The sequence below is a fragment of the Pieris napi genome, chromosome 4 (assembly GCF_905475465.1).
Source record: "Pieris napi chromosome 4, ilPieNapi1.2, whole genome shotgun sequence".
Taxonomy (NCBI): domain Eukaryota; kingdom Metazoa; phylum Arthropoda; class Insecta; order Lepidoptera; family Pieridae; genus Pieris; species Pieris napi.
In genome coordinates this window covers 12,792,536-12,818,700 of record NC_062237.1, presented here as the reverse complement: position 1 = coordinate 12,818,700, position 26,165 = coordinate 12,792,536, and the positions used below count along the sequence as shown (strand labels likewise).

The 26,165-nt window shown below is 32.9% G+C and overlaps 1 protein-coding gene and 1 long non-coding RNA gene across 4 annotated transcripts in view; one reads left to right on the top strand and one right to left on the bottom strand.

The window, feature by feature from the left end:
• The window catches only part of LOC125049015 (flocculation protein FLO11), a 76,481-nt gene that overhangs the window by 4,478 nt on the left and 45,838 nt on the right, over nucleotides 1-26,165 (bottom strand). The window contains exons 17-20 of one of the 3 annotated variants that reach the window (XM_047648009.1): nucleotides 24,946-25,167; nucleotides 23,952-24,101; nucleotides 23,016-23,394; nucleotides 6,981-7,218 (exon numbers count right to left, since the gene is read on the bottom strand). In XM_047648009.1, the coding sequence (XP_047503965.1) occupies nucleotides 6,981-7,218; nucleotides 23,016-23,394; nucleotides 23,952-24,101; nucleotides 24,946-25,167 (989 nt within the window). Of the gene's footprint in view, nucleotides 1-6,980; nucleotides 7,219-18,416; nucleotides 23,395-23,951; nucleotides 24,102-24,945; nucleotides 25,168-26,165 lie in introns of those variants that run through there. The other 2 variants (XM_047648007.1, XM_047648008.1) reach the window with 2 other exon arrangements.
• LOC125049016 lies at nucleotides 7,095-15,265 on the top strand. Its single transcript, XR_007116929.1, has 2 exons — nucleotides 7,095-7,233; nucleotides 15,124-15,265. It is a non-coding gene; the product is annotated as an uncharacterized LOC125049016 (long non-coding RNA).

Genomic DNA, 26,165 nt, shown 5'->3' with positions numbered 1-26,165 from the left:
ATGCAGGGTTAGCCAAGTGGCTTGAGCGTGTGACTCTCATCCCTGAGGTCGTGGGTTCGATCCGGCTTTGCACCAATGGACTTTCTTAACATTCACTCGAACGGTGAAGGAAAATATCGTGAGGAAACCGACATGTCTTAGACCCAAAAAGTCGTCGGCGTGTGTCAGGCACTGGAGGCTGATCACCTACTTGCCTATTAGATTGAAAAATGATCAAGAAACAGATTCAGAAATCTGAGGCCCAGACCTAAACAGTTGTAGGGCCACTGATGTATTTTAACTAAGTATATTTTAGTATTTAATTTAATGAATTCATGATTTAAAGGTCGGTTTACGTCATTATAGTCAAGTCAACACAAGAAATTTAAAAAATCTTCAGTTATGGATATTTTCTTTATTTTTTAGTATATTTCCGCGTACAATACAGGTTACGTAAACGGATAATATACATTCTCTATTGTAAACCATCCTTGTATAGGAAGATGTTTTCACAATGGCCTGAACAGTGAACATTCACCAAAACAAAGGATTGTTCTCGACTCTTCATGCGATAAATAACAGGAAGGGTGTAGCAATTATTGTACATGTATTGTAACAAATGTAATGATATAATGTGCTACAACCTCTTTAGGTCTTGGCCTCAGATTTCTGAATCTGTTTCATGGTCATTTTTTAAATCACACACGCCGTCGAGTTTTTGGGTCTAAGACATGTCGGTTTCCTCACGTGGTTTTCCTTCACCGTTCGAGCAAATGTTAAATGCGCACATAGACAGAGTCCATTGGTGCACAGCCGGGGATCAAACCTACGACCTCAGGTATGAGAGACGCACATTTATTCAAGATATATAAATGTGAATCGAAAATAAATAATAATAATGAGCTCTACAAGCTTAAATAGGTATTGGCTTCATATAGCATTTGTTTCCTTGATCGTATTTAGGTAAAAAGCCTTCCGTGCCTGATATATGAGAAGATTAAAAGAGAACTCCAATGATGCACAGCCGTTATTCATAGGACTTCAAGGCCGAGCGAAGGCCAATATTACTATTTACTCTAGTGAATGTCCAATATAGAATATATATTTTTATGTTTCAACCATTGTCATTTCTCATAGATAACCAGAAATTCACTCACTCTCAAACAAAAACCTCAAAAGTGTTATATAAAATAGATATAGGTACATCAAAAGAAAAAGAGAATCACAACGAATTAGTTGGATAGACCAAATTAAAGAAACAGCAGGTGGTATATGGTAGAGAGTGGCACAGTGCAGAGAGGAATGCCCGCCATTCCTCTCTGGAGGAGGAGGCCTTTGCCAAAACAAGGCACACAGATACCTAAAAGAAGATTGAAATATCTATTCGAATTAAAAGGCTATTATTATATATACGTATTTCATCGTACTGCAATACGTACATATATATGCTAGGCGACAAGTTTAATGACATAATTATGAGAATAATCGTAGTTAGAATCGTTAAAATCAAATAAAAAACACAATTCAATGAAAGACGCGGTTTCATTACGATCATCGGTATTTACTTATGAGAAACTATTGGCATGAGAAATTCTATAGGCATTGTTATTGTGCAAATAAAATACATAAATACTATAGAGGTATTGTAAAGTCTATTAAGGTGTCATTTTAAATTACTAAGCGTCGCGTTCAAAATTCGTATATTATCTGCCTAATTAAAAAAAATATACACGAAAGTATGACTTTATAAATTTTACACACATACACATACACATCAATTTTAGTAGAACATAAAATTCACCACTCAGGCGAGCAATACATATAATAAATAGACCTATTTGTTTGTACACTGGCTGAGTTCACAAGAGTTGCTTCCTATATTATTAGTTATAAGATTTAGGTATATAAATATATTTTTTCAATGTTTTTTATCTAGGTTAATGGGTGTGGGTATAAATATTGTGTCGTTCTATCGAATTAGTAATTACTGTAAAGATAGAATAATGATATGGAATAAATAAATAAAAATTTCAAAACTATAGATAAAAAAAAATTTTGAATATTTTCCTTACTCATTTTATACCATTGAATCAAGATTACCCATAGAAACAGCAACAGTCTACCTTTAACATCCCAAGATATTTGAATATTATAGTTATAATCATTCTAGTTAATTTAAATCTAAAATAATAACAGTAATTCTCGAGTATGTTTCCCAAACCTAGATAGTTGTTCTGATTTTTCTCACATTGGTATTAGGAAATGGCGTGGAAGAAATTGGAGCAAATTAATAAATCACGCACTGTATAGACCAATAGTAGAATTACAACATTATGTGCAATCAAACTTGTTATCAATAGTGTTATGTGATGTATGTGTGTTTCGTAGCGTGGGGAGATATTCGCGTCTCTATCACTGATCTTTTATAGGTAAGAACATTGCGCCGAGTTGCTGTGAGTAAATTAATATACCGAAATATACAATATAAGTCTGCCTTGCCTTTTTTAAAGACTGCGTCACAGATATATAACCATTGACTTCCATAGTCAAAGTCAGCTATATTGTTTTATAATTGTATCTAAAAAAGGCCTAGTGGCTTCAGCGTGCAACTCTCATCCCTGAGGTCGTAGGTTCGATCCCCGGCTATGCCAATGGACTTTCTTTCTATGTGCGCATTTAACATTCGCTCGAACGGTGAAGGAAAATCGTAAGGAAACCGGCTTTTCATAGACCCAAAAACTCGCCGGCGTGTGTCAGGCACAGGCTGATACTTGCCTATTTGATTGAAAAATAATCATGAAACAGATACAGAAATCTGAGGCCCAGACCTAAAAAGGTTGTAGCGACACTAGTCAATTTTAATTTTTATCTAAATAGCAGAGCAACTGGGCTATGTAATTAAATGTCTGTAATTATATTTCCATTCACCTAACCAAAACATTATTTTTCTCGCTTTTTGTATCTATAAATGTATTATATAAAAACTATTACTTCCTAAATGCCATTATTAAGACTGTGAACAAAGTTTACATAATCACGTGAGATAGAGCGGGCAATTAAAAGAATTCTAGAACATGTAAGAGTTACGTTGACTTGTTAAAATCTGTCATAAACATTACATAACGCTGAAAGAAAGCGAAACACCTGACCGGCTACTTTCACTGTTTTTGCCTAGAGGCTACCTTAGTAGGACGCGCTTTCCGAGTTCTTATTTCGCGTAATTTCCACAGATTATATGGATATGTTATAAGACAGAATTCCTGTTATCTATACTTCAAATCTAGCCTTAACTGTCAGATGTCCAGGCGTAGGTTTAAAAATGTTTTAGTAATGGTGTTCTTGTCTTTTTTGACAACCAATTTCGTTAACTGATTTTAAAAACTGAGTTTGAGGAGACTTTAATTCCATAGAGAATTTTGATGCTTATGAAAACAATTTTGTTTTAAGCTAGGCATAGAAAACTGACCTAAATCGGAATATGTTTGGCCCGAAATTTAATTTAGACCAAAAATGTTGTGATATTTTCGTCTAATATTCAGTTATGACGAAATATATATATGTTGTAACAACATAGTAAAACGACAAATTCTTTACTTTAACATTGTATCATGCGTATAAACTGCGTACTGTCGACAATCAATTATCCATATCTGTATACAAATTTGTTGTTTATCGATGTCTGTTTGTTGACGATATTAATATATATGATTTTGTTGGAACAAAAAAAAAATAAACTGAAAAACCTCAGTATTGTGCCTGTATAGTAATTTCATAATTTAAGCAATCAATATTTCTATAGTACATAAAAAGAATATCAAACGTGGTTTACCGTCTTATTTAATAAGTCAAAACAGCCAAACTTTTTACGGAGAAAATGTAGCAAAAAAACTTCGTTAGAAAATTTCGATGGTGTTAAGAAATATAATATATATTTCGTTCTCGTTACGCAGTTAAAGTCGCAGGCCGTAAAGTTTAATTTAATTCATGGTGTGATAAATGCAATATTTTGAAATGATTGCTAAACGACAAGTTAAACGATCTCTCGCGTGAGAAACTGCGACCCTCGTATTGCATGATCAACTATCGTTATCAAATTATTGAGTAAATCTATGTCGTTAACAAGGTATTAATTAACTATTAATACGTATCGTATTTAATGATAAGAACACTAACTCTTGTAGCATAAGTATAACTTAATCTCTATTAATATTTTTTAAAATATATATTAATACGCCGCTCTCTTGCCTCCGTCAATGTTCCAGCCATTTTGGAGCCAACAGGCATTGCTAGAGACGATAGCAAGAGGCCGAATGGGATGTAGTTGATCCATTGAAAGATGGGACGGGATTTGGTTTGGGATACTGGGATATAATTAAGCTGGGGCGTCCGCAGACCAGGCGGCGATTTTCAGTTTTCCATCAAGGTTACATGTTATATGCGCTTGAGTACGTTACGTTTATAAAGTTATTTGTGTAATGGGTAACTATGGGTGTTCAAGAAGGACTAAGTGCGACTACTAGCGCAACGATTCAAAGCGAGCCTTGGTCTCCAAATAGTTTAATAAAAAATCAATGGCGCTCAGTAAGTTACGTTTAGGTCTGGGCCTCAGATTTCCTGTTAATCCGTAAGATCACCTCGCACTAACAACGCTCCCTTCGTCACTCACGTCATTTTTTGAATCTCATGGTATTCTGTTAAGCAATTTCACATTACGTCTTGACAAGCGGGGGGAGCTTGTAGTTTATTGTTTATCAGAATGCCAAATCGTAAAATGACTGCTTCACAACTGATTTGAGCGCGACCGCCGCTGCGAAAACCGCTGTGAGAGTTCGTAAAGTGAGTTACAGAATCGCAAGGCAGGGATGAGAGTAGAAGTAAGTGTAAATTTTTTACTTAATACTTTACGAACGATTGCGTCAATTAATCCGCAGCACATTTCTAATGAACAAAAACATCGTTAATGAGAAGTGAAAAGGCAGAGGATGTGAAACTTGTGTGAAACGAAACACGTTCTATTTGCATGTAACTTGACCTCTAGAGGTCGAATTGCACTTGATTTATATAGGTCTCGGTACGTAGCTTGGTTACTTAGCATGCTGGGGGAAACGCTAATGTAAGTGGGCGCTAGAATCTGTGGAACAAAGAACGGTTTGGTAGCAGTATTCAAAACTATAACTTATAAGCTCTGATATACCTCGTATATCTTTGACATAATTCAATGAGACGAAGAAAGGCACGCAATTGCCCTAAGGGAACAATAGTGAAGGTTCGAATGTTATATTCTTTGCTTTAAGTACCATTCTATCTAATAGTTTACAACATGCACAAAACACTAAGATGATATTATTGGGGACGTAATTATTATAATTGGCTAATATTGAAATAATTTCAAGTTCATCCTAAACATGATATCAGAACCAAAGCGAATAAAAAAGTGAAATCAAACGTGGCGAACGACCGTGTCAAAAAATTATCACGCTCATCAAAATTTATAAGATACTGGCAGATCCGACAGACGTTGACCTGTACACACGTCTTACATAAAAAATATATCTTAAAATGTAAATATTTCTGGACTTCACTTGAAAAATTTCATCAAAATCTGTCCAGCCGTTTAGGAGTTTAATTACGAACACAGAAGATTTATATATATACCAGCTGTTTATTTGCTGTATAGATAAATAACCTAGTTACCGACTGCAGCGCCATCTGCCGAGCTGATTTGTGAATCCAAACCATCCAGGGCGCCACCCAAAGACATACAAAAAAATTCATTCAAATCGGTCCAGCCGATTGTGAGGAGTTCAGTGACCGTACATACAGTAGAATTATAAATATAAAGATAACTATCTATCACGAAATCTGTTTTTATCAATGTTCATTTTAGTACTAAGTTCCTATTAAAATAGAACAAAAAGAAAAATATATATATATAATAATGAGTTCTCGAAGTCAAGTAGTAATACAGGATGAAAATTATTGCATTAAAAAACATCTTTGTGATGTGAAAAAGTAGTATGTGATAATTGTAGTGTTTACAAATAAGGCGAAAGGTCACCCCAAGTAAACACTGCCACGGTCAAAAGGATTTTGTTTCGTGTAATATAATTCAATGCCACCTATTCACCTAGTTTTATTCCTATTCGTAGCGCTACGGAGGGTGCTACGAGAATTCCTGTAGGATTTCCTATTATGTGTATAATAAATTAAAAAAAAAAGACTTATTAAATGTATTAGTGAAAATATTCCCGGCAATATGGGCTTGTGTTTCAAAGACGGTTGATAACCTTACTTACAAACAATGATCATGAAACAAACGAAAAGATGTGTCTGCCTCATCAGTCATAAGTTAATTCTTCTCATTCTGTTTAAGACAGATTAATCCTAGTACGTACGCCGCATTATGTATAGCTATTATTATCAGGCATGATTCCAGCAGTATATTAAAAGATAACTTAAGGTTTACTATCAAAAGTCCATAGGAGACACAATTGATATTAAAAATGTAATTTTCACCCTTTTACAATCAAAATCAAGCATTAATTCTAAATAAACATTTACCTATTACAAATAATTTAATATGAATAAGTATCGCAATACAGTGAGGAAATCCTGCCAGCGTTAAAGGTACACTGCCACAGGGACCAAACGTTTAAAATTTGTTTTAAATTTTTATTATTACTATGTAAATATTATTGTTAATACTGATTGTTATGATTACTAATAAACATTTAATGTATCTCCTAGCTCGGATATCGGAATTTATAAATGATTAAAACTGAGTCATTAAGCAATGACTCAACCGTCCTTTGTCGTTAGATTGGCATACTTTTAATATTTACAAGGGCCTACACAATACATTTATAGGAAAATTTAAATTGCGTCGTAGCGTACATTCTACCAATTAAGTACATACACCATCACGGGATATTAGCACTAACCGCATTGTTATAAGATAGTTTTATCTTTGTACTAAATTGTGAATGTAAAACCGGACTTACAGTTCGCCCCACCAAGACGCCGGCGCAAGAACGTTCGTTCAGGCTTCTCATTTCGCGTCAATGGCTTCTCGGAAGATGACTTTTCCTTTGTATCTTTTTCCGTTTTTCGGTTCTTGAATTTGTTGTTCCCGCGCCTTGTGGGTCGTGTTGTTATTTCGATATCTGTGGTGGTTTCTGTCTGTGGTCCGATTGTGGTGGGTCTCGTACGACGCGGGAATGGACGGCGTTCCTTTACACTCTGTTGACAAACATGGTAAGTTTAATTTAATATTATATTAACAGTTTATTGTTACTAACTAATAAATAATAAGTAAAATTGGTTTGGTTGTAGTAAGATGTATCAACAAAATTATTATTATTTAATAATTCTATAAATATTTTTGTTATTAAACAAAACACAATCGACATAAACATTAATACAATTAGTAAAGTAGAATACACAAATATAAATTTAATAATTTTCCTACTTCCTAACTCAATACAAATAAGGAACTTCGTTCCAATAACATAATGTTAATATATATGCCTTTGGGAAGGAATTTTGCTTTCCCAATATCGTTTTACTAGCGTGGACGCCAGTGTCCCATAAATATATTTCATTTAACTACTCCAATATTCATAGCTTTAAAAGTTTGTAGGTTATGCTAGAGCATGTCTTAAAACGGATGTATTACAAAGGTTCCTTATAATAGTAGAAAAACCTGATATTTTCACATATTAGAACAAAACTATGTTGTTATTTTGAAACCTGTCTAACAAGCCCATTACAAGTGTCAAAATAAATTACTCGAATGTATTTTAATTGACTTTGATGTATTTATATTGTAATTAGTATATATTGTGTAATAATAATATAGAAAATTACGCGTTAATATAGAATACGCGTTTTAAAATATATTGTTTATTAGGAATCTTGTTATAGTTGAACCGTTATTAGATAGCTAGTCAACGGTAGGTACAGGATCACTTTCTTGCTTATTCGATTGATAAATGATCATTTAACAGAAGTCAAAATCTAAAGCAGAACTAAAAAGGTTGTAGCGCTACTGAGAGATAGATACTACAAGATCAGCTTAACTTTCTGTGCTTACAAACGAAATATTGTTTTCTTAGTAACCCACAACCTTTTAGAGTTTAACGCTCTAAGCTATGACTGTTTGAACATTTTAAATCATTTTATATTTTTTTATGTAATTTCTTTTATACGTATAAGAAACTGGCTTTTTAATGAGATTAGAATCTAATCCTATATGAATTTACCTAGCAACTGAACTATAGAAGCGATTACATATATCCGGCAGATTTATGTAAATGTAAAGTCAAGAAATATCTCAGTTTCATGACGTAATGCCTCTCTCATCATTAACATAATTTTAACGAATATATTGTTGGGTTAACGAGCGTGTCGCTTTGCACTTTTGTTTTTAATTTTAAATAGTTTTGTTTGAAAGTTGTTTCTTTAGTAAGTTAAAATCTTTAGATTTTTGAACAATCACAGAAATCTTTTACGAAATATTGGAGACTAATTTATAAAATAAGTATCTTTATCTAAGCACATTAGTTGCCCTGCAAGTTTAAATTTTTGTGTAAGGAGTGTGATCCGTGTATTTTTTAACTACGTCTTAAATAAACTGCAAAAGTTAAATAAAAATCTTGAATTGACTATTTAAAATATTTTATGTGGTATGCGGTGGTGTACGGAATCATTAGGTGCAAATGATAGTGTAAATATGTTTTTAATAACACATGTTGTGAATAACACACACACAAATACACAACAAATGAATTCAAACAATTTTTTTTATGTTTTGCCGAATTTCGGATTCATAAACCTGATTTATATGTTTAAAATTTACAAAAATACGAAGTGATTCATGCATCTACATTCCATCACACATTCTTTTAACAATTGGCAATCAAGAAAACTAATTTAAAATGCTCTTGTTTTTTTCGCATTTCAAACTTGTTTATTGCTCAGATCATTAGCAACTTGCAATTTGGTTCAAAATATTATTTTTAGCTCTAAGTAGCTTGTCTCGACTTTACAAGGCTTTAGGAAGGCAAAAATGATAATTTTTTATAAATATTTCGGAAATAAATGTAAATTGTATAATTGTAAAAGACATTTTGTCAAGTTGTAGTCAAGTTTATTTTATTTATTTTTAGAGTTTATTCGTTAAAAACATGACATAATCAAACCCCTTTATATTTCTTTTCTCTTATACATCGATATTTATTTCTACTGTTCGAACCGGGCCAACGAAGGTCAATAAATTCGGTTACTCCCATATCAATAAACCGTGGCCGCTTCAAACTCAATTATATGAAGATCTGTGGCAACTGTTATATGGTCATTAACCCTGGATAAATCGGTCAGTTGACCACGAGACACATTCTAAGCTAATTATGCTGTATGTAGCTTGAAATTGTGGTGAATTGCTCTTGTGAAACCGCTACTATTCATTACCTATATACGCTCGACGCGAAAAATTATATGTAATTTAATATTTGCTAACAATATAACATGTTTTTATTAGGTTTTCACGGTATATGAACAATAAAAAGTATAGAATTCTGTCTTAAGGAAATATATTTGAGAACACAAATGTATGTGGTATAAATTACTAATTACGTTTAGGAATAAGGTTTTTTATGAAATCTGTTTTTTTTATTAATAGATAAGTCGATATTTACAAAACTAATTCAAATTAAAGTTTTATATGAAATATTGTCTGTTACTTGTAAATGACTTATTTAGAATACTTTATAGGTATTATACATTTAACAACCAGTATAAACGTAATAATTCTAGTGATTATGGTATTACCCATCTTCTAAAAGACAGCTCAAGCAATCAAGCAAGCAAAACCAGATAGCGTATAAAAATAATAATTCCGTCTTAAGAATAGTAAGAGATAGAAGATGCTATATAGATATATTTCGTTAAATTACTTTTAAAAATCAGGGCAAGATTCTGAGTCGACAATAGGCACGAACTATGACTCCCTTATGTCAAATCACGTTAATGACATATCTGACAATTGACTGTATCCTAGGTTGTACCCTAGGTATCACGTTGTTGGTTCCGTAGTATCCGTTAAACGTTAGCGTTGCATAAGGCTTTGATTGTTATTGGTTTCAATAAAAAAACGTGGGATGGACCGGTATTGTGCGAAAATTGGTCTTACAAGGTCTTACAAATCGCCTTTATATTTAAATTTCGTTCCAATGAATTTAATCCGTTGAATCCGGGGTTAATAAAACATGGACACTCAATGCCAGTGGGCAAGTGCGTTGCCGGTCTTTTAAGAATTGGTACGCTTTTTCTTGAATAAAGTACCTTTAGCCGAATTCGTTCGGAAATACTTCAGTGGGTTTGATTACTGTTTAATTCATTTGTAGACAAAATAGAATCCCTGTTATTAATTTAATAATCCTCATTTCTTTTAGCTTAAGTAGTTTTTCTTATTTTTCTGTCAAACGTTTACGCTGAGAAATAAGACAGGTAATTTAAAACGGTACAATTAATGTCTACAAACTTTGTTTTTATTTCGTACAGAAATTCAAAACAGCATATAACGGAATAGATTTAGATTATAGATAGAATTTCTCGAATTAATAAACATAATTAAGAAGACTAATGATATATAGACTAATGATGAAGAAGATAAATGAGTACTTGCTTAAGCAGTACAGGCTTTAGTTTTTGTGCGTGGTGTTTACCATATAAGAATAACTTCGTTATAAAGGAATTGTGTGGGTATAAGATGATACCTCGTAATTAGTAACGCCTACAGTTACAACCTACATAATATATTGCCAAAAGTTTAATCCAACTTGACATGTACCAAGATATAAATAATTAATAGTACTTAGAACTCAAGGATTATTATTTGTCATGTACTCGTAATATGAACTAGAACTCATAGGTAATGTCACGCATTAGATTAGATTCAAAACTTTAAGGTTCTAATTATTAAAATCTTTTGTATTTTATTTAAGTAAAACATTTAATAAAACGTTATATTACGTTTAAGAACAAACCGATTTCTGACACACTAGTATTTGAGTAGAATAGATACTTCAATTTAAATATTACATATAAATATAGCCCTCCCTTTTAGTTAGTATCTTGAGGATCAAGACAACATTTTTCAATTGTTTTATATTTGTCACAAAATTGTCTATGGGATGAGTATATAATTGTGTAATGTTTTTGCTAGTAAGACTTAATAAAAACACAGGAAGCCAATGGCTCTACGTAGGTCACCAGTTACAGGCTTTGTAGGAATGCTGCCTCAAGGTGATCTGGCCGCTTCGTACTTGTAACTAGTATATATGGAACATATAAATTGTATGTAAACAAAATTAATGATCTACGCAGACATATATTCAGACGGATGCAAAACCAGACATTCGCGGTTATTAATTAAAATCGTTACATCGATCGAAGAATAATATAATTATTTTATAAGGTAAAAATATATTTAAGAATAATTTAAGGTCCCGATGGGTCATGTGGTAGAGATATATCATTTTAAGTTTAATATGTGGTCATTTTAAACCCAAGACCATCCAGTTTTGTCATTTGTAATACACGGCAGCAGTGGAGAGAATAAAAGTCAATTATAAAAATATTGGAAAGTGCGTTTGACCTTTCTTTGATGTAGCGAAATTTTGCATACAAAATGAGATCATGTATATGTATTTTATACATTTGTATTTTATTTTTAATTTTGTACTTATAGTTTGTAAAACACATTACCTTAACTACAGGTTTGAATTGCGCACTAAAAGCATGTTTACTAGATATATCTAGAATGACAATCAAGGCACAACTACGTGATACGACTATTTAGTCTTGAATCATTTCAAGTAAAGGTCAGAATCTACGCAGAATTGCAATTTGTTGTCTAATTGCTAGGTGTAGTATTCATGGTGTTAGTAATAGACACCTTATTATTTATACAATGACGTGGATTGGAAATAATGAAAAAATTAAAAACTATCAATTTAATACAATTACAAGTTAAAGACAATAAACATTTACATGTATGTTTTCTTATTTACAATTTTAAGATTTATGATGCCAATGCAGCAGAAAACACATGGTTTTCGCTGGCGTTTAAACTCATACTATGCAAGAAAGAAATTGTGATCAAAAGTTTGTCAAGATTTATTGTACATTTTATTTGTTTTTAAAACAAACTGGAAATCTAATAATAAAAGTACGTATTTATTATATTTTCTTTACCAGTTATCCCCGTATAGTCGTACAACTCCAGTTACTTATAATGGTCAGCAATACCCATATTTAGTTATAAAGATTAATTTAGTTTTGAAGTATATATAGAAGAGGGATTTTACTAATGAGACAGGTATATAGTATTTTACTCGCGATCTAAAGCCAAACCAATGCAATTTAAATAAACTTGCCCATGTATGTCGACATGCGGCCTAGCCTTGACTCGGTTCGGAAATTAGCATTATCGGCCCCTTGAATGACTACTACTCACCGAACGTCACCTTCGGATAGACTAATTTGATAACAAGTGTTATAAGTGACTATTTGATTTAAAAGACTCCTCACATCAACACAAAATTCAGTTTTGTATCGCTCAGCCCTGCGATTCTGTAACTCACACAGCGGTTTTCGCATCGGCGGTCGCTCTGAAATCAGTCGTGAAGCAGTCATTTCATGATTTGGCATTCTGATATACAATAAACTACAAGCTCCTACCGCTTTCAGAACGCCAAATCATACAATAACTGCTTCACGACTGATTTGAGAGCCACCGCCGATGCGAAAACTGCTGTGTGAGTTCGAAAAGTGAGTTACAGAATCGCAGGGCAGCCCGGACATACAACGACCACTATAACGATTCTAAATATTCTAAATAACCTGACTTATACACCATCACACAATATAACCAAATTAGGTATATTAAGTGTTAATCTATTTGTATTGATATTTTCGTGTTTGGTGTTGTTTTTGTTTCTTAATTAAGTTAGTACGCAATAAATAAATAGAGATGCATCTAATAAGCAAAACATAGTTTCTGGTAATTTCACTAAACATATAAAATTAATTATTAATTTTATTAATGTAAATCAACTCTATGCTTATTATATAGTGATTTGCGTTATTGTAAAGTAAGGATATAAAAACTAATATATAGACACGGACAATAGCATGGCATATGCACTAAGTTTTATAAAAAAACTAAATTCGCACACACTATTCAAAAAGGAATATTTTATTCAAACATTTTCTAGATGATACGTAAGCGTTTTGATACCTTAATTATCCCCTAACCTACATGACCATATAATATAAATAACATCATACCGTATTATTTCTAATAGAACGCTCACATTAAGCAATTAATTTTCAAGCTAATATTAAACAGCCTACACGGCTAGTTACGTTATATTATATTTGTATTGATCTTGACTGTTTTGCATAACCCGAATACCGGTGTTTTGTAATGCTATGGTGGGATTTCACTCAAAGAATTTTCTTAAATACGTGCTAGCTAGATTCGTGGTTTTAACGTTAGACGATTTTTGGTGTATTACCTCTGAAACTAACGCATCTAATATGATATTAAGGTCTGATTTGAGATTTACTCGTTATAAAACATACTCGAAATTCCGCGTCACCAAAAGTTACATAACGCATTCTTTGTAAAATTGCTTTTAAAATCGTTTGCAATCTCTTAATCGATCCAAATTATCCAAAGATATTTTTTAATTACAAGCAATTAGCAAATAAAAACAATTAATATTGTACTTTACGTTTATATTTCAAGCATTGAATTTTCTACATCCCAACTCAAGTTCCATACATATTTTTATAGACGGTTTAAATATAACGATTTTTAAGAAGGCACGACGCGAATTTCATATATAAATTATATATTAAGAGAATTCCCGTAATGTATATATATATATGCAGGAGTACCTATTTCATTAATAACTTTTCTTAAAAGGTAAGAAATCGATTAGGATTCTGTCCTGCCCAGAAAGTGTACCTTTGCGATAACGATTATTAAAAGAATAATTTTAAAAACACATTTCCATACAAGTTATATCAAGTACGCGTTTTTATTCCTACATTAGAATTTACCAATAAATTAACATATAAATTGGTCACTCAAGCCATATTTAGTAACATGGCAATTTATAAACATTTTTTATTGTAACTTTGGAATTTTTTATGAATCTGATGTCATTTAGCTAGTACCATGTTAAGGTTTTACATAACTTATATAATTCTATAAGAGATATAGGAATATCAAAATTATTTAAAGACTTATTAAGAAGAATTATTATTATTTAATTATGTCCATTAAAATGCGGCAATTTTCTTTTCGACTTGTTTTAAATTGTAAAGGAAATTTAGCACAAACTACTTTCACAATAATTCACGCGAAATAGTTTATCACGCGATTTATAATATATAAATACAAACATTGATTACGAATTAGATAAATATTATACAACTACAGGTTACGGAGAAAGTTGTTTTCACTCGGATGCTGCGCGGTTTTTAGAGTGGTTATCCATCAATGGAGTGAAACCGAATGCGCACGAGAAACTTGGATTTCGATTAAGTTGAATTATGAGAGATTAGCCCCGATATTTTCTCGACTCTATCTTAGGTAGACATGAAGCAACTAAAGCCTTTTGATATGCTTTATATATCTATTTTTCATAGTTGCTCCCCTCACACTTTGACATTGATTTTTATTATTCGATAGATTAATTATTGTTTGTTATGTATTATTTCATTTTCATTGTATTAATGTATCAAGCTGCTGAGCGTTGGCCAGCTTTTTTAAATAAATTACGCAATTGGAAATTATTTAACATAAAATTAAACAGTAACGTAATTTTCACTAATAAATTTCAGTAACTCTTATCAGACTATAATATTATGCACTAAATTTAGATATTTAACTATAATATTTTTTTTGTATGGAAATAGTCATATAAAATACTAGCGGAGTTTAATCTGCTGTACTGTGCTCTATTGAAATTTTATATGGAGCCAATAGAACAATATGATTTTCTGAAGTACCTTAAACGTATGTACAAAGTTTATTAAACAAACAATTAATTGTACTTTTCTTTGTTTCAGAAGTCGGACTGTGGCAGACAAGGAGCCTTTATTAACGAGAAATAAATGAACAACCTGGATACTTTCTTTTCATTGTGGATTTTGCTGAATTATATATCAGATAAAGACGTCAAGATTTAAATTGTATAATAAACTGAGCATACATTTGTGTTTTATTTTCAAACCCGCTTAATTTTGTCATCAAATAGGTGTCAGTTTGACTTTAATAATATTCGAAGAAAGCGATGAATTTGATGAAGCTATTTATTTTATTAAATATATTTTATTGAGATTATTTTTACTCATATTAAAAATTTGTATGTTAAATACTATGTATTGGACTGAAAATGTATTATTCCCTTTGCTATTCGTTGCCTATTCATTGAGATATGCTATATGACATGGTGATACAACCAAATTAACGTGGATGAAACCAATTTTTAAAATACCTTCAATTCTTAATGGTTTCTCATGAAGAGAACTGAACTTTTAAATCAGCTAAAATTAAATAAGTGTGTGTTGAAATTAAAAGCTAATTCTTAGAATAAATTAAAATTAAATTATCATTGCTTGCTTTCAAAATTATACTTATGAGCATTTATGATTTGCATAGTAATTAATCTTAATGAGATTTGGTGATTTTGTAAGCGAATTAAAGTTGATAATTATTCATTACACAGTCGTTAAAAACGTACATCATAATGAATTTATTAAAGTACATTCTGGTTTTGTATGCCAAGATTATAGCCGGTTTAGAAAATCTTAAAATTTCCATAGGAACATTAAGAAATGAAAATGTTTGAATGACTACTAGGCAAATTATATTTAGCAACTTAAACCTTACAATGTCTTACAAGCCTCTATAATCTTTTGTGTTTTTCCTTCTAAAGTGAAATAACATAGAAAGACAAAACACTCAATAGAGGTTCGTTTTAGACTAATTAACAACTGATGATTATGTTATTTTAAGAAAAATAAATAGTGATTTGTGTATTTAATTCATCTATGGGGCTAATTTTATTTAGGTTAAGTATTTTTAATGAATAAAAGCCTATTGCTTCAAAAGGGCGCTTAAATTAAATACCGCCTCTATTATCAAATAAGTTTACTCAAGATTAAGTAATATACGAACGTATAGTAATAAAGTGTAGATAAAGTCATACATACATATAGTTTTGCTGAAGATTAAATGTTCAGGAACTACTACGACGAATTTTTTTGAAAATTAAACTCGGGTCTAATCTCGAAGCGTTGCCAACAAGAATAAAAGGGCGCAAACGTATAGCATATTATGTAAGAAAAGTTTGTGAACTTTGGTTAACCCAGAAATATAACTCACGTAATTAACCGCTAACAAAGATGAGTTAGTCATTAAGCGTAATCGTAATTGAGTAACGTGTTCGAAATTTAAAATGACTTGTATAATTACAGATTCAAAAAGATATATCGTTAGTTAATATAGTCAGTATCAAATTGTTCAAGACATCGCTGTGGCTTAGTTGGTAACGCATAAACCGAAAGACACGTTTCACGCAAAGCACGTCAATGTGCCTATGAAAATAGTCAATTAAACACAGAGCAAGCGGAAAAAATAAACGGCTCAAATATAAGAGTCTTTCCTAAATCATCGATTTTGTTCCCTTTGGAGTTGAGAATCTTGGGCCGTGGGGTGAAAGTGCACAGGCGCTTGTTAAAGATTTAAGTTGGCTGGTAGATAGTACCGGTGACCCCAGAGCTGGTGCTTTCCACGCTTAACGAATAAGTATCGCAATACAGTGAGGAAATGCTGCCAGCGTTAAAGGTACACTGCCACATGGACCAAACTTTTTAAATTTGAGTTAATTTTAAGAAAATTGTAAATACTGTATATTTGATTAAACACATACATAAATATTTAATTACTTTCTTTGGGGACTCTGCTCTCATCTTAATCACATCGCAATCGTGGTTAGCGAGAGACGACCACAGCACTTTGACATTTGATTATGGGTCCATTGTGATGTTACCAAATTAGCGTCATCTGTTTTTGGCTTAAAAAACCAGGGAATTAATATGTTTAATTAGAAAATAAGTAAATGCCCGAATAAAACAGTCACCATGTCTCAAAAAATGTACCAAAACTTGATTATTACTCAAACAATTTCTTAGAAGTTGGTATAAAATGTGAAAACAAAAATCTTGTATTACAAAATTCTGATGACATCGCGTGAGAAACACGTTGTCATGGAAACGAGTCACGTTGAAACCTCGTAGCTTCACTTTCAAACGACATTACTATATATTCTATAATTGTATTTTATAGTTATCCAATCTAATACTATCCTATATAAACTTATAAACTTTGACCATTTACGTCATTCCAGAGAAACAATATTTTTTAATAATAAATGATATCCACGAATTTGATGGTTTAATTTTGAAGTTTTCCTGTCTCATTAACTTAGATGAAATGTTAAGTTATTTTTCAGTGTAACCATGACTTCTATATGTCAAAATCTATTATGAGTGGACTCCTACACGATGATTCTTAGGGCCCTCGAGCTGAGCGTTAAGTGTGAACCCGCATTAGATTTGGCAAACGGGAGCTGAATTTGCGACACTGAATAGTAGTCTATATTATTAGTAGGTAAGGTTAAAGGATCGAAATTATATTAATGAATTAGGTATTACTAGTCATTTTTATTGATTTTTTCTTTTCGTAAATAATTGAACGTTTTTGTATATATTATGTATTCCATCTTTGGCTATATATTTAGTATATTTGTTTATTGAATGTATTATTTTGTTAGCTGGATTACAAAATGAATAAATGACCTATGATGACAACACGATGCTTGTTTAACATTTTTCAATGTATGTAGTTTCAAAGTCAGGAGAATGATTTGTTTTTATTAACGTGTAAAACGTGTAATACTCGGGTATGACACGTTTAAAAAAAAACTTTAACGGACATGCGCAATGAATGTATTACATTATTTACATAACTTAAAGTTTTTTTGCTCATGGTCAGCAAGACTACCATTAACGAAGTTTTATTAACATTATTATTACCAAATATGTCCACCACAGCGCATCGTTATATATATTTTATAAAATGTAGTACGATTATATTACTGTTTTGTTATTTTATTTTGAATCCTAACCACATATTAGAATTTTTTTATTCATTTCCTCTTGTAGTCGTATTCTAAGTAGTTAGTATCGAATCACTTACCTTTATTAGTAAATCCAATATTTTTTCACTAAGTTTTTTTCACGACATAAATCAATTCCCATAAAAAACAATCATTTCTAATACTAAAAATAACGTGGAATAGTTTTTAAAATGTTTATTACAAATTCTTATATATGGAGTTACAATAAGATTACATAATCCCGATTCTTTTATATACATGGTAACAAATTTAAATATAATTCTAAAAAATTAAATATTCTTACACGTAACATAAACTAAATCGTTTGAAAGTCTTCAGACCAAAACGGATTTACACAATAAACAATATTTTTGGTAAGAAAAACTTTCTTTAAAATAATTAAGTTAAAGCTTTAATCTCTATGTGTGACTACAATCAAACCAATCCTATATGTACACGTTACTGGAAATAAACTTTACAATTCCAACAATAGAAATTTTTTTTTTGAAGCATTTTTAAAGCACCCCACGATATATCTGCCTTATAAATAATTCAGTCAAAAGTATGTAAACTAGTTTAAATGTCTCCGTCGGTTGTAGAAGGCGTAGTTAGTCTTCGTGGAATAAAGGCAGGTCGGATTGGCCTTATTGGTTTTACTAATGGACGTCTCTCAGTCGTCGACCTTGGAACTTCAGTTGTAAAACTTCTCAAGGTTTTAGTTGTACTCTTTTTCCTAACATCTATAGGCACGTTTTGAGCCCTATTCGCAGAGAAACGTGTTTTACTGGGAGCGAATGGGGCTTTTGTCGTTGTTGTGCTGTTTTTCCTGCCACTTCTCCCTGGAATGTACTTTGTTATGTTGGATGGTCTAATTATTGGCCTTTTAGGGAAGTACTTAGATCTTTTAGCGTCTAGAGGAGATATTTTAGTGGTGGTTATTTCTTCTGTAACTGCTTCGGTTGTGGGATTTTCAGTGATTGTAACAGCTTCAGTAGTAGGGGCTTGAGTGTCCGGTGATGTTGATTCTGTTGTCGACAGAAGGTCTAAAAGCGGGCTTGTGCTGGGATTTTGTGTTGATGTAGAGGTAGGAACTGATATTGTTGAACTTTCTGTTGGTTTACTCAGTGTTTCAGATGATGATAGGACTGAAACATATACTGGATATTTTACAGTAGCATCATCTTTTCCTGAAGATCCTTTTAATTCCTGTCCATTTGCAAATGTTGATATACTTCTTCCGGTTTCAGATTTTGAAACGGGTATATCAGGCTCCTCTTTTTGTGTTGGAACAGATGAGGAGTAAACAAGAAATGGTTGGTTATGACTTTCACTAATTTTTCGTGCTTTAATAGGGTTTTCAGTCTTAAAAAGACCTTCTAATGATAAAGTTGAAGGATCTGCTACAGCAGTGCGGAATGTAATAACTTCAAATTTTTTTGCAGGTTTATTTTCTTTATTTTGTTCGTTCTCATAAGCAGCTGGAATAAACTGCCAATTAAGGTGACTATCTTCTTCCTCTGGATTTTCTTTCTTTTTATCTTCGTTAATGTATGACAAAAAGTCATCGTCGCTGATATGTTCTACTGGAGGCTTACTTTTATCTAAGATCCTTTTTTCTGGCGTTGATATCCTATTGACGTGTCTATAAGCTTCATTCATACTTTCGGACGCCACAAGATTTTCTTTGTGAGTATCTGAATAATCAAATAAAGCTCTAGCGTTTCGGGCCTCGTCTATGCGAATAGGGTTATCAGGAGGATTGTCTACGGGATATACGTGTCCTAGTCTTGTTAAATAAATTGGGATTTCATCTTCCACTATTTTTATAAGACTAAATCTACTAACTTCACCGATTTTGTCAACAGTTGGTTTCTTTTCAATCATCACTTTACCCTCCTCGATGAGTGTAGTTTCATTTTTTTTATTTAGTCTATGTTTTTCAGATTTTGATGAGACCTCAACGACTCTGCTAATAGAAAACAGTTTATCGAATTGCGTTTTGACAATGGGTGATACTTGAGGTATATTTGTTGTAATTTCCGTTACACTTTCAGTAGTAGTGATTTCATTTATATTTAATTTATTTGTAACTAGATTTTCTGTTTCTGTCTCTTTATTTGTGGCAGCTTCCGTTTGGGTATTGATGTAAGAATTATCATTCGTACTTGGATAGTTTGTTGTATATTCTAAGTAGTCGTCAGTACTATTATCAATTTCCATATCTGATGTAACGGTTTCGTATTCAATGACATTTGTGGTATGAATGTTGTCAACGTTTATATTATCCAATAATGTCGTAGCACTTTCAGTCATGGATAAATAATCATCGTCATTAGTATTTATTGTAGAAGGGCTCGTTTCAGGAGCTGCAGAAACAGTGCTTGTAAGGTCAGTTAAAGTAGGTTTAGTTACGTTTGCAATGCTTGAAACGTTTGTTTTTGGGACATTATAACCAACCGGAACATTTTGCACTCTTTTCTTTGTTGTATCTACTGGTTTGTTGGCCACTCGACTAAGAGTTTTATTTTGGCTACCAGCGCCTACAAGTCGGGGTAATTCCGTTGTTGATGTAGACGTCCTAAATGAAATGGAATTCACTACTCGAGGCTTAAAGAAAGGTTTCCTGGTCGAAGGTATAATACTACTTAGAGGACTCTCTTCATCGTAAGTTTCGCCTTCATCTGCTTCATCTTCTTCTGGCCTATCTTCATTTTCATTGTCTTCATATTCTTCAGAATCTGTTTTTTTAGTGAAAAGTTGATTTGGTGGCACAAACACTAAAGGACTCTCAGGTTCTTCCTCTAAAAGCTCTTCGTCTGAATATTCCTCCTCTTCGTCCTCGTCTTGATATTTAGGAGTAGTCCTAGCTGTTGGGAATGTCCTTCTTGTAAAAGGTCTCGAGAATAAAGGCCGCTTGGTTGATGGTCTTCTAAATGAGTTCGGTCTTTCAACAGTTGAAGGACTTGTATATGCTCCTGGATTATATTTTCGACTAAAAGTTCTACTACTCGATGGTACTGACTCTGTTGTTGAAGTGAACAATTTTTTGGTCGGTCTATACGGTAATCTTGATCGGGATGTAGATGATGACGGCTGTGGCGTTGTACTCACTGTTGTGATGTCGTCGTTTAGAGATTTTGAGTCGATAGTTGTTGTTTCTATGCTAGCTTCATTGTTTTCAGACACTTCTTTATCGTCATCCGATTCAAACGTCGTAATATTTTTTGGGATGTTGCTGGCCTCATTATTATTCGGTTTTATGTCATCATTAGCACTTAAGGGATCATCCACATAAACCTCACTATTCTCTTCTGAAGATTGTTTTACTTGTGGAGATGGAATGTGGCTTTCATCTTCTACATTATCACTGTTAATAGGTTCAGATATTTCAATTGTTTTATCTTCCTCTGTGACGACAACATTGGGTTTTTCATTTTCATGTTCTGCTTCTTCATTACTTATGTCATGGATATCATTGTCTATTGCTAATACATTCTTCTCTTCAAAAGTATTGACATCGGTTTCTGATTGTTGATCTTTCTTAGTGTTTATTTTGACTAAATCAGTTAAAATATGTTCCGTGATAATTTCATCGTCAAACGTTGTTGTTTCTAAATTTTCTTCAGGTAAAACAGTAGTACTTGATTTCGTCTTTTCACCATAGTTTTGTAAATTAGGAGAAACATCCTTGAACCCTGCATTAACAATATTAATGTTTTGCGGTTTTATTTCATCCTCATCCTCGATGGGCTTGATTTTCTTCCGGATGATTTTTCTAATTCTAGTTGAGGGTATAGTGACAGAAACTGTAGCTTCGGTAGTTGTTGTAGAGGTTGTTGGGCGCCTACGTATAATTCTAAATTTTCTTTTTCCCGTTTCATCAATCAAAGATTCATTAATAAGACCATTGTCAGTATTTCCTAATTTTCTGATGGTAACTCGAGATTTTAAAGGTGTTCTAGTCGTTTCATTGGGTTCGCCATAATCATCGTCATGTTCTTTTTCTTCTATGGCTGTTTCTGAAAGTGCTATATCGTCTTTATTTTCCACAATATCGTCCTCATTTAATACATTTTCTGGGACAGCAGTAGAAACTCGGCTGGGAAATGGAAGTCTTCTTGCCTGAACTATCGGCGTAGATCCTATTCTTGGTCGATTGAAAGATTGACGAGCACGATTTCTAGATTGTATGTTACTCTCAGAAAGTTCAAGTGTTGGAGCATTTGTACTTGGCCTAGCGAAAGGTCGAGGTGTAAACCTGGCAAAGGCTGGTCTCCTTTGATTTATAGGTGACTGTGTGACAAGAGTCTGACTTAATGATTCTGTTGTAATAGAAAATCTTCCTCGTCCTCTAGATACGCTTGGCCTTCTCTCATCAACGGTAGCTGCTGAAACATCACTATCCTCTATTTTGGCAGAAATAGTTGTTAGTCTACCAAGTGGGTTTGGATCATCTTCAGTACCTACAACGTCTTTATCATCTAGGTCTATTGGCGTCAATGATAAGACTTCATCTTTTGTTAACTGCGGTCTAAACTGTCCCCTTTGCACTTGGGTAGCAGCGGCTGGAACTGAATCATCGGTTGTTTGCCTCGCTTGGAACTTACTCCTAAACCTCCGGATTTGGACATTTCTGTTTGGCTTACTCTCATCTTCTCGACTATCAGGCGTAGTTGACCGAACTTTCCTAATTTCATTACCTTCTTGTGAGTCAGATATATCGTTGGGTTGAGATTGTGGTTTACGGCGGCGTATAAAAGAGTAGTTTCTAGAACTTACCTGCGTTGTTGTCGCCGCAGTTGTTGTGGTTGGTAAAGTAGAGCCACGTCTACGTAGAATGTTGCGACGTGTTGTTGTTGGGGCAGCTGTTGTTGTCGTGGCAGCTGTTGTTGTCGTTAAAATTGTCGTGGTTGTTTCAGGTTCATTTGATACCGTTGTTTGATTCTTTTCCGTCTCTTCACTTGGACTAGGTGCGTTTAACAATGATGATATTTGTACTGACAGTACAGTCGTTGGCTCTGGACTGTTAATTTCTTCTGGCGTGACTGTCGTAGATCGAGTTCGTATTATTGACGAGTATTGGGGTTGCAATGAAGGTGAAGATATTTCTCTTTCTAGTGCAGTTTCTTGTGATTCAACTTGTTCAGCCTGTTGATATCTACAAAAATATGACATATTATTGATAATCATAAAAATCCTCGTACATTATTGTGTTAAATGGGATATTTTCAAGTATACTTAAGAACGTTTTGACTTGATTCTGTATATATGTAACCAAAAAAAAATTCTCATCCCTGAGGTAGTAGGTTTGATGCCCGGCTGTTCATCAATGGACTTTCTTTCTATGTGCGCATTTGATAATAAACGGTGAAGAAAAGCATCGTAAGGAACCGGCTTGCCTTTAACCAAAAAAAGTCAACGGCGTGTATCAAGCACAGGAGGATGATCACTTACTTGCCTATTCGATTGACAAATGATCATGAAACAGATACAGAAATCTAAGGCCCAGAAAAGGTTGTAGCGCCACTGATTTATTAATTTTTGATTTAGAGAAAGCGTACCAAAAACATTTAATCATTATATCAAAATTCCATAGGATTAGGAGCAGATAGCCCTTTAACAACCACAAACACACCACGAACCAATTGGCGTAGAGACTCTACGTACGGACATTAGCATTCTCCATAAAATAACATAAAAAAGGCTGGTACTTACTGTACTGTAGAAGGCTCCTCGGTAGTGGGTCTACTCCTCCTAATAGTAACATACCCTGGAGTCGTAGTGCGTCTAACATTCGCAATATCAATAGAGCCAGCTGTCTCCGATACAGATAATACGGGATCTCGATCAAAAAGTGCGTTTCTGCTGAAAAATTTAAAATTTAGATAAACTTTTTTTTTCTTACAGTAAAGTTCACAAAAAGAGTAAGACTATACATGAATTACAATAATTATGGCTAATGAGTAATATTATGTTGTTTCGTTATTAATTTTGATTATACCAAATTTGATCAAAGCTAAATCCTTACGAAGTTCTAGTGAATCATACCCTAAAACCCCCATCAACGAACTTATTAGGGTAGAGATAAGGAAGAATGACAATAGAAGAGAGTCCTGTTTTTACTGTGTAATAGTGTTTTTTATTAAAAAACTAGCTGACCTGGCTAACTTCGTTCCGCCCTACAACCTTATAACATCGTTGTTACTTTAATTTAACTAATTTTAGGATTTCATTAATGTTAAGTATTACATTAATACAACTCTTTTGCAAATACAGAAATGTTTTATTGCTTGCCATTGCGAAAGAAGAATGGCAGTTTTACACATTAGGCATCTTCTCTCTAGCGTCAATATGGCGATACTGCATGTTAAGCACTTTCTGATATCCAACATCTTTTGATCAGGATCAAAGCATGGTTATGCATCTCCTCATTCACCTCAAGATCGGAATTTCTTGAACTGACACAAATTCGACGTAAAATGATGCGTAGTTTTGTCAACAGATGGCACCATATGGTTTTTGCATTCGTAAAATTAATTTATTTATTTATTGTTATTCGATAACTTATCCGATATTTTATTGCTTATTCTGCTATTCGGGACGGAAACAAATCCAACAAATCAAAAACCATGGCAATCGGTCCAGCCGTTCTCGAGTTATAAGTGTTGTAACAAACACGACTTTCTTTTATATATATAGATCATCTCACCTATATGGCGCTGTATCCGCTGAATCACTAACAGTAGTTGGTCGAGGTCTTCTTATATTAACGTATTGCAATGGCTTAGAGGACCCGAAACTGCTGACGGACTCCAAGATCTTAGCCCGCACTGGTTCCTGGACTTCTTCAGAGCCTGATTCGTCTTCCTCCAAGCTTTCCAGAGGTTCTGGAGTAGTTGATGCTTGTCTTGCCCGGTTTATTGTTACATATCTGGTAAATAATAGAAAAACTATTAATATACTGTAGTGATTGACTTATGTGGTTGGTGCAATTATTGGTGATATATTTATTACTGCGACATAAAAAAAAACTTATAAATGTCTATAAAATATTTTTGGAGCCCACAATTCCTCTACTGATCAGTAATTATTATTTAACAATTAATTATCTATCCTTTTTTTTACATATTTACACTTAAAAATGCCAGCACACCACGCCCTTAAGGAGTCTCCAACAAAAACTGAGCCGCGAAAATGTAATAATAAGTGTTATGAAAGAATAAATATTATTTTTTTCTTCCTAACAGAGTAATGTGACAAACAGGTGAATCAAGAATTTGCGTTACTTGTGTATAACAATGTACACATGTTTGTGTATTAATAAAATACAAGTAAATCTGTAATTAACATATAAAAGTTACAATTTCAATTAAAAATGTGTTTTTTTCTCTCGATTTTTAAATAACTCTAGTAGGAAGTTCTTAAAATGTTTGGTAAATTATTAAAAACCTTCAAAATACAAAAGGTGGTTTTCCTATACAATTCCAGATTAATTTCTCGCACAGCCAATTTCTCCTCATGTCTACTTCGACTGATGTCTATTCCCGGTGACTTAAAAATATATGTTTTTGTGAACGAATAAGGACATTTCTAAAATATGTATGTACAGGGAAGAGATTTCTATGAGATAATGTATGGATAATCTTTGTGAATAAAAATGAATCGTAAAATATGTTGCTACGCGCAAAACTCGAAGATGTCTGGTCTAATTCTGAGGTAGGTTTTTATAGAGAGAAAAAATTTTTAAATTGCTCGGAAAACCCTATTGGGTAGCATAGTAAAATGCTTGTAAAATTGAATGTTTTGTTATAACGCATTATCTAGTTAAATAAAGTTTATTTAAATATTACAAAAAAACTAAAATGTTGACTATAGCTATCAGGGTGTCGGTATTTTGTGACGCACACGCATCGTAAAAATTTACTCTCA